Source organism: Phocoena phocoena, chromosome 1 (genome assembly GCF_963924675.1).
Source record: "Phocoena phocoena chromosome 1, mPhoPho1.1, whole genome shotgun sequence".
NCBI lineage: Eukaryota > Metazoa > Chordata > Mammalia > Artiodactyla > Phocoenidae > Phocoena > Phocoena phocoena.
In genome coordinates this window covers 68,457,090-68,473,771 of record NC_089219.1, presented here as the reverse complement: position 1 = coordinate 68,473,771, position 16,682 = coordinate 68,457,090, and the positions used below count along the sequence as shown (strand labels likewise).

At 42.5% G+C, this 16,682-nt stretch overlaps 1 protein-coding gene across 1 annotated transcript in view; it reads right to left on the bottom strand.

Moving 5' to 3' along the window:
- The window catches only part of GIPC2 (GIPC PDZ domain containing family member 2), an 87,269-nt gene that overhangs the window by 15,721 nt on the left and 54,866 nt on the right, over positions 1-16,682 (bottom strand). The window contains exons 4-5 of the mRNA XM_065890472.1: positions 11,774-11,880; positions 6,356-6,437 (exon numbers count right to left, since the gene is read on the bottom strand). Coding sequence (XP_065746544.1) covers positions 6,356-6,437; positions 11,774-11,880 — 189 coding nt within the window. The remainder of the gene's footprint in view (positions 1-6,355; positions 6,438-11,773; positions 11,881-16,682) is intronic.

Sequence of the window (16,682 nt, the reverse complement as noted above, 5' to 3'; positions counted from 1 at the left end):
TAGGTCTTAGTGTAGAGAAGGAGATCTCTGGGAGAGCTCTCGCCAACTGATATTACATGAGGCTGGAAGGGTTCTGGTGGTCCAATGTCCTCAACTCGGCTCTCCCACCTCACAAGCTCAGGCCTGACACCAGGCCGGAGCACCAAGACCCTGTCAGCCACATGGCTCAGAAGAAAAGGGAGAAATAAAGAAAGAAAATAAAAATAAAATAATTAAAATTTAAAAATTAAAATAAAAAAATTAAAAAGTAATTAGAAAAAGAAGAGAGCAACCAAACTAATAAACAAATCCACCAATGATAACAAGTGTCAAAACCTATACTAAAATAAACATAAAAATCAGAAACAAGTCAGTCGCAGACAGCAAACCCCAAGTCTACAGCTGCTCCCAAAGTCTACCGCTTCAGTTCTGGATTGATTCGTTGTCTATTCAGGTATTCTACAGATGCAGGGTACATCAAGTTGACTGTGGAGATTTAATCCGCTGCTCCTGATGCTGCACAGAGAAATTTCCCTTTCTCTTCTTTGTTCGCACAGCTCCTGGGGTTCAGCTTTGGTTTTGGCCCCACCTCTGCGTGTAGGTCGCCCTCAGGCTTCTGTTTCCACCCATACAGGAGGGAGTTAAAGAAGCGGCTGATTAGGGGTCTCTGGTTCATTCAGGCCAGGGGGACGGAGGGGTACAGTAGTTATAATTGGAATGCAGGGCAAGCCTGTGGCAGCAGAGGCCACCATGATGTTGCAACAGCCTGAAGTGCACTGTGTGTTCATCCAGGGAAGTTGTCCCTGGATCACGGGACCCTGGCAGTGGCGGGCTGCACAGGATCCTGAGGCAGTGTGGATAGTGACCTGTATTTGCACACAGGCTTCTTGGTGGCGGCAGCAGCAGCCTTAGCGTTTCATGTCCGTCTCTGGGGTCCGCGCTGATAGCCACAGCTCGCGCGCATCTCTGGAGCTTGTTTAGGCAGTTCTCTGCCTTCTGTGGGCAGACAGGGAAGGAATTCCCCTTCTCCTCGCACACCCTGAAACAATGGTCTCTTGCCTCTTAGGCAGGTCCAGACTTTTTCCCAGACTCCCTTCCTGCTACCTATGGTGCACTAGCCCCCTTCAGCCTGTGTTCACACCGTCAACCCCAGTCCTCTCCCTGGGATCTGACCTCCAGAGCCCAAGCCTCAGCTCCCAGCCCTCACCTGCCCCAGTGTGTAAGCAGACAAGCCTCTCGGGCTAGTGAGTGCTGGTCAGCACTGATCCTCTGTGCAGGAATCTCTCTGCTTTGCCCTCCACACCCCTGTTGCTGTGCTCTCCTCTGTGGCTCCGAATCTTCCCCCCCACCCACCGCCCCCCCATCTCCACCAGTGAAGGGTCTTCCTAGTGTGTGGAAACCTTTCCTCCTTCACATCTCCCTTCCAGAGTTGCAGGTCCCATCCTTATTCTTTTGCCTCTGTTTTTTCTTTTTTCTTTTGCCCTACCCAGGTACGTGGGGAGCTTCTTGCCTTTTGGGAAGTCTGAAATCTTCTGCCAGCATTCAGTAAGTGCTCTTGAGGAGTTGTTCCACATGTAGATGTATTTTTGATGTATTTTGGGGGAGGAAGATGATCTCCAAGTGTTACTCCTCTGCCATCTTGAAGGTCCCCCCCCCCACCTCTGGATCTCTTTATAAATTAGAAATCCTAAAATTCTGAAGTTGCTGGGATGATCTCCAAACTCCTAAGTTGGCATCATCAGAAAATAGTGTAGTTCCATATACAATTTACACAATGGCCTTAAATATTCATGAAGAACCTTATATGACACAACTTTCCTTTAAGTTAGGTCAATCCCATCTAGGGTCTTACAGGACTCAAAACCTTCCAGAAACCATTTTACCCATTGGGTAACATTCCAAGGAAAGCCACGTTGGCTGGCATTGGTTTGGTTGTGAAATAGTTCACAACTCTACAACCAAATGAAGCACTATCCCTTTCAGGGTTACTTCTACATAAACCCATTTGAATTGTTTTCCATTTTCAAATGGTAAATACATCCCAATCCTTTTTTGAGGATAGTGTTTTGAGTTTTAGTCATTTTATTGCCATATTACTTTTTAAGTTTTCTAACAAAAACATATTAACTCGAATATAACATGATATCAATGTAATTTGCATTAAGACAACATTTCTGAAAGCTAAGAAATGCTTGGAATACAAACAAGTAAATATATTCATTTGTCTGTTGAATCAGTGTCATATTTGTGAGTCATATTTCATGCTAATCAGATCTGAATAATGAGAGAAATTCCTAATTCAACAATGGTTCACATTCTCAAAATAATTACTTTCCTTAAACTTTACCTCCCTAGGTGACTAATCACGTTGCTAATCATGTATAATAATAATGATTTTTATGCCATTGGAGGAATTTGATTAATTAACTTTATAAAGGGATTACTAGTTAATTTACAAGGAATGTTTAGTGCTCAATTTGTCAGAGTGAAAGAAAATTGATCTTTAAAGAACTTTATTGGGCTTCCCTGGTGTCGCAGTGGTTAAGAATCTGCCTGCCAATGCAGGGCACACGGGTTCGAGCCCTGGTCCAGGAAGATCCCACATGCCGTGAAGCAACTAAGTCCATGTGCCACAACTACTGAGTCTGCGCTCTAGAGCCCACGAGCCACAACTACTGAAGCCTGCACGCCTAGAGCCTGTGCCCAGCAACGAGAGAAGCCATCACAATGAGAAGCCTGTGCACCGCAATGAAGAGTAACCCCCCCACTCGCCACAACTAGAAAAAACCTGCGCGCAGCAACAAAGACCCAATACAGCCAAAAATTTAATTAAATAAATCTATAAAAGAAGAACTCTCTTAATTCATTTATAATTACTTGTACCATTGCCCAGCACTCTTCCCTGTATATCTGTATATTTTAATAACAAAAGATTTATTATTAAATATGATTTATTTAATTATGCCCTATTTATACTTAAGTAGCTATAAGACCTATGCCCAAAATTAAGTTCTAAAGTTAAGCACTGCTTTAAGTTCTCACCTTTGAAAAGTATGATTCTCCTAAAGCTCAAGATCCAGCAACTGATACCCTAGTTCCTGAATCTTATAATATTTATACAGTATACAATTTTAAAACTTCTCAATTGAATAGAGATATTTCATATTACTTTCCTAACAAACACTACCTGAGTTTAAGAGCACTACCATCTCTAAATCCCCTTTACTCTCATTTGCAGGTTCATTTGCATAACTGCCACAGGCCCACATCATTTATGCAAATCTCTTTATTTTTCCAAATACAAACAGGTTGTGAGAAACATTTTAAAACACTTGCTTTCTGTAGGATCATCTCAGCTTTAACTTTGTGTCGTGTGTAGCAAGGATCTATTATATGCAAATTTTATATTTCTCTTAAAGGAGCTAGAAAAGAGTATCACTTTTTTCAATTACAGACATCATCTGCACAGCCAACATAAAAATTTTATTTTTAAAGTTCAGATAGGCTAGAAAAAAATAAGAATAAACTCTGTAAGGAAAAAGGAAAATGAGTAGAATTAGAAAAGGAAGAATGAGTTTTAAATACTTCTAGCTAATGTAAAGTAAAATACTTTCCCTGGTAGCAAGTAAATAAAATAGTCCCAGTCTTTGACTTTAAAAAATTTATTAAGTACCTGATACAAATTCACCCACGCCCACACACACAGATGCATGCAGGCACACACCCCACCACTAGCATTCTCATTCACTCTTTCCCCATCCAGCATCCACCTGCCCTTCTTAAGGGAACATTTATCATTTGCTTCTACACTGGAGGGACCAGGCCCTGCACAATCTCAGCCCTTGTATTTCAGAGTCACTCTCTGTTGCATAGGTAGAGCATCTGACCCAGACCTAACCACCTCCCTGGCCTCTGTGACTAATTCACTTGAGACAGAGACGATCCTGAGCATTTTGCTTGAATGACTTGGAAAAGGCCCTCCCTCTCTCCCACTGTGCTTGCCACCAAGAAGATGTAGAGGGTGGAGCCATGGCTGTCATTTGGGCTCTATGACGGAGGGCCTGAAGCTGCCAGGGGATACCATGGGGATCTGAAATGAAGCCAGAATTGAGAGAAGAGAAACCACATCCTGATGACAGCGTGAGAATTCCAGTTCTAACCATTTTTGAAGCCAAGATCTACCTCTGGAATTTTCAGCTATAAGAACCAGAACATTTCCCTGGCTTAACGTTCCCTTAAGCCAGTTGGAATTAGATTTGTTGAGTTTTGTTTTGTTTCATTTGTTATCTGCAATTGATAGAGTCTTAACTGAGAGATCAAGATACTGACATCCTAATGATGACATAAGAAATACACAGAGGGCTTCCCTGGTGGCACAGTGGTTAAGAATCCGCCTGCTAATGCAGGGGACATGGGTTCGAGCCCTGGTCCGGGAAGATCCCACATGCTGTGGAGCAACTAAGCCCATGCGCCACAACTACTGAGCCTGTGCTCTAGAGCCCGTGAGCCACAACTACTGAAGCCTGCATGCCTAGAGCCCATGCTCCACAACAAGAGAAGCCACCACAATGAGACACCTGCACACTGCAAGGAAGAGTAGCCCTGCTCACTGCAACTAGAGAAAGCCCGTATGCAGCCACGAAGACCCATCACTGCCAAAAAATAAATAAATAAAATTTTTAAAAAATAAAATAAAGAAATACACAGAAATTCAAATGCTCTTGTTCGTCACATGCCAAGTGTGTCTGCTTTCTTCATATTTGATCCATTGTTCACAAGGTTTCAGTAATCTTATTAAATGGGGCACAACTTTAATACTGTAACAAATACACAATTTGTCCATTAAATCTGATGTATTAAATACTTTCCATATGTATCATTTACAAATTTTTCCACATATATTTTAATATATGTATATATTATGAAATCATCACCACAGTAAGTCTAGTTAACATCTATCATCATATATATTTTTTAAATCCATAAAACTGCTTATGTAGGAAATATTATTTATAGGTTAAAAACTGAAGTTTAAAACAGCCTCTACAACTCAATACCAAGGAAACAAACAACCCAATCAAAAAATGGGCAGAAAACCTAAATAGGCATTTCTCCAAAGAAGACATACAGATGGTCAACAGGCACATGAAGAGATGCTCAACATCACTAATTATTAGAGAAATGCAAATCAAAATTACAATGAGTTATCACCTCACATCAGTCAGAATGGCCATCATCAAAAAGTCTACAAATAATAGGGGACTTCCCTGGTAGTCCAGTGGTTAAGACTCTGTGCTCCCAATGCAAGGGGCATGGTTTCAATCCCTGGTCAGAAAACTATGATTCCGCATGCTGCACAGCACAGCCAAAAAAAAAGTCTACAAATAATAAGTGCTGGAGAGGGTGTGGAGAAAAAGGAACACTCCTACATTGTTGGTGGGAATGTAAATTGGTGCAGCCACTTGGAAAACAGTATGGAGGTTCCTTAAAAAACTAAATATAGAGCTACCATATGATCCTGCAATCCCACTACTGGGCATACACTGGAAAAGCTGAACACTCTAATTCAAAAAGATACATGCACACCAATGTTCATAGCAGCACTATGTACAATAGCCAAGACACGGAAGCAATGTAAGTGTCCATTGGCAGATGAATGGATAAAGAAGATGTGATAGATATATTACTACTCAGCCATAAAAAAAGAATGAAATATTGCCATTTGCAACAACATGGGTGGAAGTAAGATAAAGAAAAATATGATATCACTTATATGTAGAATCTAAAAAATAATACAAATGAACTAATTTAAAGAACAGAAACAGACTCACAGACATGGAAAACAAACTTACAGTTACCAAAGGGAAAAAGGGGGGGAGGGATAAAGTAGGAGTTTGGGATTAATAGATACACACTACTATACATAAAATAGATAAACAACAAGGATTTACTATATAGCACAGGGAACTATATTTAATATCTTATAATAACCTATAATGGAAAAGAATCTGAAAAAAAATATATATATATATAACTGAATCACTTTGCTGTAGACCTGAAACTAACACAATATTGTAAATCAACTATACTTCAATTTTAAAAAATAGATAAAATGAACATTTTCCCGTAAAAAAAAAAAAAAAACCCTGAAGTTTAGGAAAGTTGACTTGGCTTTGAGGCCTCATAACTAATAAGGGGTAAGGGCCAGGTGTTCTTTTCATTTTTATTTATCTTTATTTTCATTATGCTTTTCATCACTACACAGATACTGTTTATCTTGAAAAATATAAGTGACAATAAATGCAAGCAAGACACAAATAAGCATTAAGTTCCATCAAATTAAGACATAAGAATTTCTAAAATAGTATGATCTTACCTAAATCGATATCTCGAATTCCCATGTACAATTCAAGAAGATCATCAACCTTTCCAATCGCCTTTGTTTTGGTTTCAGAGGGCTTTATGAAAGAAAAGAGAAATAAAATCATATTTTTATGTATAATCTCTTAAATGTCAAGCCATACATAGGGGGAAATCTGATGTGGAGCCAGTTCCTGGTTGTGTACTTCAGCTAATTTGAATGGAAATATATCTAGAATGTGCACTGCAACTCAATACAAATGAATATAGTAAATATTTTTGGTGTTTGTGTTAAGTATTATAGATTCAAAGAAGAAAAGCAAGAACAGTCTCCAAGCAGCTAGCAGTCTAGAAGGGAGACAGATGTGAAAAGAAATAGCTATTTAACAATAATAAGGACAATTTCTAAAGGATGTCAAAGGCAAAGAGGCATCACAGGGGAAGTAAATTTAAATCTCTAAGTGTCCAGGAAGACTTCAGAAAGGTGACTTAAGAACTGTGTTTTCAAAATGAACTGGCATCAGATAAGCAGAAGCAGGCACCGAAAGTAGAAGGCAATATATACACAAAGTCTATGTGAGGTTGCAGAGTCTGATAAAAGCGTACAGTGGGTTAAAGGACTGCAAGAAGTCCCATGTGATGGGAATCATAGCGCCAGATATGACTAGATCTTAAGGAGTCCTGTTGGCCTTGAATAGGGCTTTGGTCTTTATCATGCAGGCCATATGCATTAACAGCTCACCCCAAGAGTAAAACACTCTGAACACATACCCCTATTATTTATTTTTTATTAATTTTATTGAACAGAAGTCCCCCCCTCATCTGTGGTCTTGCTTTCCTCAGTTTCAGTTACCTCAGTCAACTGAGGCCCAAAAATATTATATGGAAAATTCCAGAAATAAACAGTTCACAAGTTTTACATTGTGTACCACTCTGAGTAGTATGATAAAATCTCACACCTCCTGCTCCATCCCAGAATTCCCAACCACAGACATCACCTGCTCCTGAGATCCAACCTTCACCATCATCACGGCTAGGTGATCCAGGATCACCCAAGCAGATGATCCTCCTTCTGACTTAGAGTCAGAAGGTCAGTGGTAGCCTAACACTATGTCACAATGCCTATGTCATTTACCTCACTCCATCCCATCACACTGGCATTTTATCATGTCACATCATCACAAGAAGGGCGAGTACAGTAAAATAAGACATTTGGAGAGATCACGTTCACACAACTTTTATTATAGTGTATTTTATAATAGTTCTATTTTACTATTAGTTATTATCATCTTTTACTGTGCCCAACTTATAAGTTAAACTTTATCATAGGTATGTATGTATAGGAAAAAACATAGTATATATAAGTTTCAGTACTATACACAGTTTCACACATCCACTGGGGGTTTTGGAAAGTGTCCACTGTGGATAAGAGGGGACTACTGTATGCAATTTTTATCAATTACACACATGTGTTACCACATTAATGTATTGAGTATGTTATAAAAATAGAAATTTTATAAGATGGTGAAATAATATTTTTAAATAATTGTTTTATGTATTAATGGTACCAAAATATTTTTGTTCTTCCTACAAGTTTCTATGAAAAACATGATTGGACATATTTTATTATTCTTTTAAAATCTTGGTTTAATATTTGGTGAAGTCTGGTTCTGTTTAGTTTATTTCAATACTTGGTTTTAAATGGCTTCATAGCTGAAATAAAATTTGCCCAAAGATGTTAAACACTCAACTACGGGTACAAATGTTGAATTCAAGACTACACTGCAGGGCTTCCCTGGTGGTGCAGTGGTTGAGAGTCCGCCTGCTGATGCAGGGGACACGGGTTCGTGCACCGGTCCAGGAAGATCTCACAAGCCGCAGAGCGGCTGGGCCGGTGAGCCGTGGCCGCTGGGCCTGCGCGTCCGGAGCCTGTGCTCCGCGACGGGAGAGGCCCCAGTGGTGGGAGGCCCAGCATACCACAAAAAAAAAAAACAATGGCCACCAAGATCTTACTATCCTAAATAGCTCTTGACCTCATCACCCCCTCTTCCATTCACGTTCTGATTGCCTGTGTTCAGTCCTGACTTTTTTAAATTGAGATATAATTGACATATAACATTATCTTAGTTTCAGGTATACAACATAAAGATTTGATATGCGTATATACTGTAAAATCATCACCACAATAAGTCTAGTTAACATCCATAACCACACATAGTTATTTTTTTCCTTGTGATGAGAACTTTTAAGATCTAGTCTCTTAGCAACTTTCAAATATATAATAGAGTATTATAAACTATAGTCACCATGCTGTGCAGTCTATCCTCAGGACTTGTTTATAAGTGGAAGTTTGTACCTTGACCCTCTTCACCCATTTCACCCACCCACCCCCAACCCGCTACCTTTGGCAACAACCAATCTGCTCCATTTCTGTATGAGGTGGGGGATTTGGGGGGGGGGAGGTGAGAGGAGTATATAACTGAGGTCATCCAATATTTGTCTTTCTCTGTCTGACTTATTTCACTTAGCTTAATACCCTCACGGTCCATCCATGTTGTTACAAATGGCAGGATTTTCTTCTTTTTCATGTCTGAATAATACTCCCCTTGTCTTTTCTTATTTGCAGAAGTCTCCTAATTGGTCTCCCTGCCTGAAATCTTCAGGCTCGGGACTTCCCTGGTGGCACAGTGGTTAAGAATCCGCCTGCTAATGCAGGGGACACGGGTTCAAGCCCTGGTCCAGGAAGATCTCACATGTCGCAGAGCAACTAAGCCCGTGCGCCACAACTACTGAGCCTGAGCCCTAGAGCCCACGCACCACAACTACTGTAGCCCGTGCACCTAGAGCCTGTGCTCCACAGCAAGAGAAGCCACCGCAGGGAGAAGCCTGCGCACCGCAATGAAAAGTAGCCCCTGCTCGCCGCAACTAGAGAAAGCCCGCACACAGCAATGAAGACCCAATGCAGCCAAAAATAAAATTAAAATTAAAAAGAAAAATCTTCACACTCTCAAATCCACCCTGCTCAATATCCCATCCCCCAGAACCAAGGGGTTTTTCTAAAACACAAAACTGATTTGCTGTTCCCCTTGCAATTTTTAAATAGCACCCCCCGCTCCATTATCCACAGGTCCTTCACGCCCTGACCCAGGCCTCTACCTCCAGCCTCATCACCCCCCACCAGGTACTTGCAGCACACTCCAGTCCCGTGGACATTTCCATTTCATGCCTAGAACACTCTTCTCCCCATCTTTGACCAACTCAACCATTTCTTCTGGAGGGAACTCTCCCTGATTTCCCTTTCCCAATCCCTGACTGCAGCTGATCAGCCAGCCCCTCCTTTATGACATTAACCTTGCCCTTCTGATTTGTAATAGTTTCTTTTCCTGCCTCTCTCCTTTTAAAGGAAAAACAACGTCTTTATCCATCTTTGTATCACCAGCACCTGGACTGTACCTGTCTCAACAAACACATAGTGAATAAATCGTGAGGTATGCAGGTGGAGTATAGTTCCGTTTTCAGAAATTGTGCTAGATAATGAGGGGCTGATTTGCTTCAAATCTGTAAATCCTTTGGTGTTTGAAATTAAATGGTAGGTCATTTGTACCAAATTTAATATTAGCACCAAACTAGTTTTTTTTTCCCCTTTATTACGAGCTATTTTAATTGCCCTATTTAATGAAGCAGGCTATGCAAATAGGAAGGGAGTTTTAGATGTTTTTCTTGGAATGAATCTTTCCCACCTCCTCAGGCAGATCTGCAGTTATTCTTTTTCATTCCAGCACCTTCTATATAGCAGCTGCTCATAAAGAAACAGATATGTATTACCCATTTTAACTGTTAGAAGAGGGCGCTCCTCCTGCAGTGACATGGAGTTTTTCCTGCCGACCCCACTTCCTTTGCAAACAGTTTGAAGGCCTGTCCTTTTCTCCTCCACTTTAAAGCACACTTGGCATCCCCTAGCTCCTTCCCACTGTCCTTCCATCCTCTTACAGATTCCTTTCTTCCACTGAGGTTTGTTCATTTGTTCAACAATAAACATTTACTGGACTTCAGCATTATGTCTGGCAGTGTGCTGGGCATTGGAAAAGCAAAGACTCAGAACAACCAGATGTCACTGCCCTGGGTTTTTTCACAAATCTTGTCATATCTCACTTTCAAAATGTTTTCAGCTCTCCCAGGCCTCTCCATTGTCACTTGCCTCCAGATCAATCTTTTCATTCACCCAGGACCAAGGCACTCGACTCGGAGTCTTCCTCTGGATTCTCCAAAACAGACAACATCCTGGGTGACTCAAACATTCAAGAGGACAACCCTGGCCTCGTGGTTCCTTGAGGGTCTGCTCCGACAAACCACACCCGTGACTGACCCTGACATCGTCCCCCAAAAGCTCTGGATCCTATGAAAACAGCCTCCTAACCATTCATCTGTCTCACTCTCTTGCTCTTCAAACAGCTGGGAGCCCTAAGACGGTAGGTGCACACAGACATGCCTTCCCCCTGACCCAGCCCCCCCACCCCACGCTAAGGAGCTCCGGAGCCTCAGAGGTCTGTCTGACCTCCCCAAAGGAGGGCTTCATCACCGCTGTCTTCCTGCTGTGAGCGGACCTGCCACTTGTCACTTTGAATCATTACCACTGTCACCCTCTTCTTCCACCTTCCTTCCCTCCATGTGTCTCTTCTCCTTGTGTTTTTCACTCAAATACTGACCTTTACATAGACACAGTCAATCAGCAAAACCCTTCCTCCAGTCAATCGTAAGTGAATCACTCACTAATTCATTAAATTCAAAGATCTGAGCTCCTCTGAAGTGTCAGGCACTGTTCTAGGTGCTGGGGATACAGCTGTGAACAGGACATGTGAGAACAAGACATGGGACTGAGAGGAGACAAGGATGTAAGTCCCACTGGGTTCAGTGCCTTAAAAAAAATGAAGGGCAAGGAAGATTGGGCAGGGGGCAGGGTGGCGGGACCTGCTATTATAGCAGCTGCTCAGAGGTTAAACAGGGTAGGATGTGGACAGAAACTCAAGGCGGCAAGGGAGTGAGCAGTGCTCGTAAATGGGCAGCGCATCCAGCTAGAGGTAACAGCTCATACAAAGGTCCTGAGGCAGGGATGTATCTGGAGTGCTTGCGGACAGAGAGGAGACTCAAGTAGCTGAAGCAGAGGGAGCCAGAAGGAGAGGGGTGGAGATGAGAGCAGAGAAGAGACGCAGAGTCAGATCGTGTTGGTCACTCTGAGGAATTTAGCTTTTACTCCGAGTGACGTGGGAAGCCACTGGAGGGTTTTGAACAGATTGTTCCATCTCATTTGAGTTTCTAAAGGATAACTCTGGCTGCTGAGTAAGCAGAGGGAAAGAGGGCCTTTATTTCCAGCTCTGACAAACACGAGTGTCCATCCATTTCCAAGACGTATAGGGATTAAATGAACATAACATACCACTTCTTCCACAGTGGCAGGACCTTTTGATCTCAGGCGAAGTGTCTCCCTTCCAGTACCAATCCTTCCTGTTGATGACTTTCCAGCTTTTGACCTAGGCTCCATGTCTATAAACATACAATGGATGGGGAAACATACATATATTAAGAATTCCAACCAGTTGCTATAAAAGCTAATGAGTTTCCATCACAAATTTCTGTACAGTTATTGAAGAGATTTGATAAAAGCTATGCCTTCTGATAAAATTTCCCAAAACAAAATAAATTCACCTGTCATCCATTATTCTCATATGAGAGTCTCTATGAGGTCTGCCTACAACAAGGAAAGGGAATACGTGAAATGTGCTGATCGGAAAGACTGGAAGTTATAAGGAACAAAAAATAAAAGTTGGTTTTATTGTAAGAATAAAGAGGTATATGTGGCAGGAAAGCAGAGGTAGGTGTGTAGCTGGACTTCATTAAGGTCACAAAGAAGGGAAGGAGTCATGTCTTGATAGAAGACAGAGATGGAGGCACTATTATTGGAGGACCTACCTTCTGCTGGATGCTTTGAATACAAAATCCCATTTAATTCTTGGGCCAACTTATGAGGCAAGTTAGAGCCGTCATTTTACAGAAAAGGAAACTGAACTCAGTAAGGATCAGAGCTGGTATTCAAATCCAGGCCTTGTGACCCCAAAGTCTCAACAACACTTCACCACCACACCTCTTGGAAGCACAAGGGATAAATTCAGAGGTAACGGACCTCAAGAGGCTGGGAACAGGTTCCAAGGAAGGAGTTCCCCTCGCAAGGCAGACGACAACAGAGAGTAAGAGTCCACGAGAAGCCACTCCTTCCCTATGCTGGTTTTCTACGTGTGTGTTTTGGTTTGGTTTTGGTTTTCCAGCATACCAAGAGTCACCCCCACTCCCAGACAGTAACATAAATGAGTGGAAGGGTAGGGTGGGAACTGAGGATAACTCCCAGGACGTACCCTATCCAGGCCACTCCAGTAACTGACTGCTCTGTGAGAAGGTAGGCCCTGCACAGCCAGATCTTCTACTGGTTTGCAGAGAAGATGAACACTCAGTTTTGTGTCAACCTCCTGATTTTTAACTTTTGGCAACTAAATCAAACTTTTAAAAATGACATAATGTGCTCCGCAACAAGAGAAGCCACCACAATGAGAAGACTGCGTGCCGCAACGAAGAGTAGCCCCTGCTCGCCGCAACTAGAGAAAGCCCGGGCACAGCGAGGATGACCAAACACAGCCAAAATAAATTAATAATAAATTAAAGATAAAAATAACGTAATGGCAAATAAAAAATTTGTGGATCAGATTCTAATCATAGGCCACCGGTTTATAACTTCTGCAGGTATCCCGAGTCCCCTTGACTGAGGACTCTGGCAGCAGTCTGGGGCATGGATGGAGGTGGATGTGAGGAGACGCAGCACCAAGCCTGGGCGATAACTGAGCTCCAACGCAGAGTCACAGGGCAGGCCGCAGTGTACGAGCAGGTGGTGAGGTCCACACAAAGCTCTCAAAACATGGACATCAAGTGGCCTGCACAAACACATCCTTCCTTAGAATCTAGGATAATTCCCATCTTCAGCAAGTCCTGTTTCACTATTGGGGATCTATTCCAAGGTGACTAAGGATTTTACATGTTAATTTTAACCTGCATTTGAGGACAGAGCCACCAAAACATAAAACACATAAGTCTTCCTCTGAGAGTGAAATCATTCAAAATAATCATGCAATAAATAGGGTAGTTCCCCTAAGCCAAAACCTCTAAATGGTGGCTGACAGTGCTCATGTTGACCACGCTGACCAGAGAGATGCTCAGGAGACCAGAGCTGTGTCAGCACATCTACAGCATTTGCCTTGCCAGTCACACTGTGTCCCGTCCGAGGGAAGAACAGATTAACAGGAGATGCTCACTCAGCACAGGGTTTCCAAAAGAATGCCCAACGAAAAAGATGAGGCCAGTCTGTCACCAGCACTGTCCAGGATCCTATACTACCCAGTTTGGGGTCATGTACAGACCTACAGTGGTCAAGACAGCCTCACCTTAATGATGCTAACCTCCAAGATAAACTACCTTACACCCGCACTCCCCCTATCACACACTCTACCCACCACGATTTCACCAAGCAACCTGCTCTGTATAATCTGTCTTCCAATATAAATTTTCTACAGGGTGGCAAATGAAGTACTCAGCTAACACACGTCTTTGGTTTACAACTACATATACATTTCTAACTGTAAAGTAATACACTGGCATTCTGACTTAACAACGAGTCTTTTGTAAGTTTGGTAAGCAAGACATAACCCTGGAAAATTGCACAAGTTCTGGATACACTGAAGAAATTAAAGGTTCCTGGGATGTACGAAGCTGAGGACCCAGACTCTGGAACGTGGGAACTTCACGGAGGGAATGTCATCCAGGCTTGAGAAGTCGGCCAGCCACCCTAGATGATGTCTCTGCTTACCTGGCTCTTACCTGCAATAGCAGTAGCTAAAAATGAAAATGAAATGTAGAACAGAAGTTTTTTTACTTGGTTTTTTTTTTTAATTTTTAATTCATTTATATTTTTAATTCATTAATTTATTTATTTTTGGCTGCGTTGGGTCTTCGTTGCTGCGCACAGGCTTTCTCTAGTTGCAGTGTGCATGCTTCTCATCGTGGTGGCTTCTCTTGTTGTGGAGCACGGGCTCTAGGCACGCGGGCTTCAGTAGTTGTGGCGCATGGGCTTCAGTAGTTGTGGTGTGTGGGCTCTAAAGCGCAGGCTCAGTAGTTGTGGCGCAGGGGCTTAGTTGCTCCGCGGCATGTGGGATCTTCCTGGACCAGGGCTCGAACCCATGTCCCCTGCATTGGCAGGCGGAGTCTTAACCACTGCGCCACCAGGGAAGCCCCTAGGCTTTATTTTTTTAAGCAGTTTTAAGTTCATAACAAATTGAGAAGACAGAGCTCTCCCATACACCTCTTGCCTCCACATATGCATCACCTCCCCCATGATCAATACCCCTCACCACAGGGCTACATTCGTTATAATCAATGAACCTACATGGACACATCATATCACCTAAAGTTCATAGTTATGTTAGGGTTCACTCCTGGTGTTGTACATTCTGTGGGTTTGGAAGAATGAATAATGACATGTATCCACCATCAGAGCATCATTCAGAATAGTTTCATTGCCCTAAAAATCCTCTGTGCTCTGCTTGTGCACCCCAGATTTTTTTTTTTAGTCATTACATGTTTGTCATCTTCTCCTTGAAAGTGTTATCTCAAAACCAACCACTTGGTGGCACCAAAACAAAAGTTAAAATTTCACTTCTGGCTTAGACCAGCCTCCAGAAAGGCAGTCCTTGTGGCTAAAGAAATAGAAGCCACGTTTCTCCACAATCCTGATTAAGGGAAGTAAATCAACCGGTTTATACATGAAAACAGGCAGGATGGCCCTGTTCAGTCTCAGAGGGAAAAAAATGTTTTGCTTTTTTAATGTTTGCAAAGGTTGCTAGTCTGGCCTACTTTTAGGGTGCTGGCCGGTCTAAGCTTGTCGAACCAACCAGGCCAAGCCCTAGATCAGTCACTTCACTTCTCATGAACAGGTTTTCATGAGGCCTCTCTTGGGGCTGAATGATGAGAGGGATGCAGTTCACACAGGAGATGCTGGTAATCGGCCTGCAGCTCGAAGGATTCACTAGACTCAGGGCTCCCCTCCTGTGTCACTTAGGGCACAGGACACTCAGAGCTCAGGGGTACACAGCTGCTCCCACAGCTGAGTGGGATGTCACCAAGAAGCAGTCGCCTTAGTTCCAAACCCTTTTGTGGCAACTGTATCTGTTACTCTAATTACATAATTGAATTTAAAACTACGTGAGCTGATGAAATAAGTGTGAAACACGGAGTTATTATTGCTAGGAAAACTAGGTTAACTGCTTTGGAAAGACTCCATAAGGGCGAGTTGCAAAAAAAAAAAAAAAAGGTGTGGGCAAAATGATGCTAGGAGATTAGGAAAAATATCTTTAACCATCCAGCATTTCACATATCTGGCTTTTAGATATCAAACAGAAACCATAGATGTGCGTTCAGGTTCTGATTACTAAAGCAAGACTTCATAGAACTCCAATTTGTGTCCTCTACTCAAAGAGCTTTTTACATCTAAAGAGTTGTAAAAGAACGTATATTTATATGTTTTAAAATAAAATGTTTATATCCACTTGTGTCATTCTTTATGATACCATTTTAACTGGCATTTTCAATAAACAGACCAACCCCCAGCCCCTGCTACAACGTGAAGGTCAGGGGAGAGATGGGGAAATGGAGAAGACAGCAAGATGTCTGTCTCTAGTCCCACCCTGAGCCCCAGGGGAAGAAGAGCACTGACAGCGGCCAAGGCCCTATCTTCAGGTGGAACACATGCAAATGGTTTAGATCCCCAATGGACACAGAGTGACAGTGAGAAGGGTAGGCATTCTCCTGCTTCTGCGCAGAACAAGATCTTGTTCTGGTCCCACAAGGGCCTGCGTTGGCCTGGAGTACAGTTCATAGCAGGGGCAGAGCCATGATTTCCATGAGAGGGGGGCACATATGGACACCTCTGTGCCCAGGAAGAGATAGACTTCAGAATCAGAGAACTTGAGTTAAAACCCAGCTTCACCATTTACAAATTGTGAGAACTTAAGGAATAAGTTCTTATCTGTACAAGAACACTACTGAAACCAAGTGAGGCCCTGTGGGACTCCCAAGCACAGAGGCTCTTTTGTCCCGTTTCTTGTGGGCAAGGCTCCAGCCTCTATGACCTTCCCTGAGTTCCAAAGGGCAGATTCCAACAGTTGTTAATCAAGGGAGAAGCAGCCATGAAACCACCTGAGGCCAGATTAAAGGGACCAGAGAAGCTCATCAAGATTAGCCGACCACCT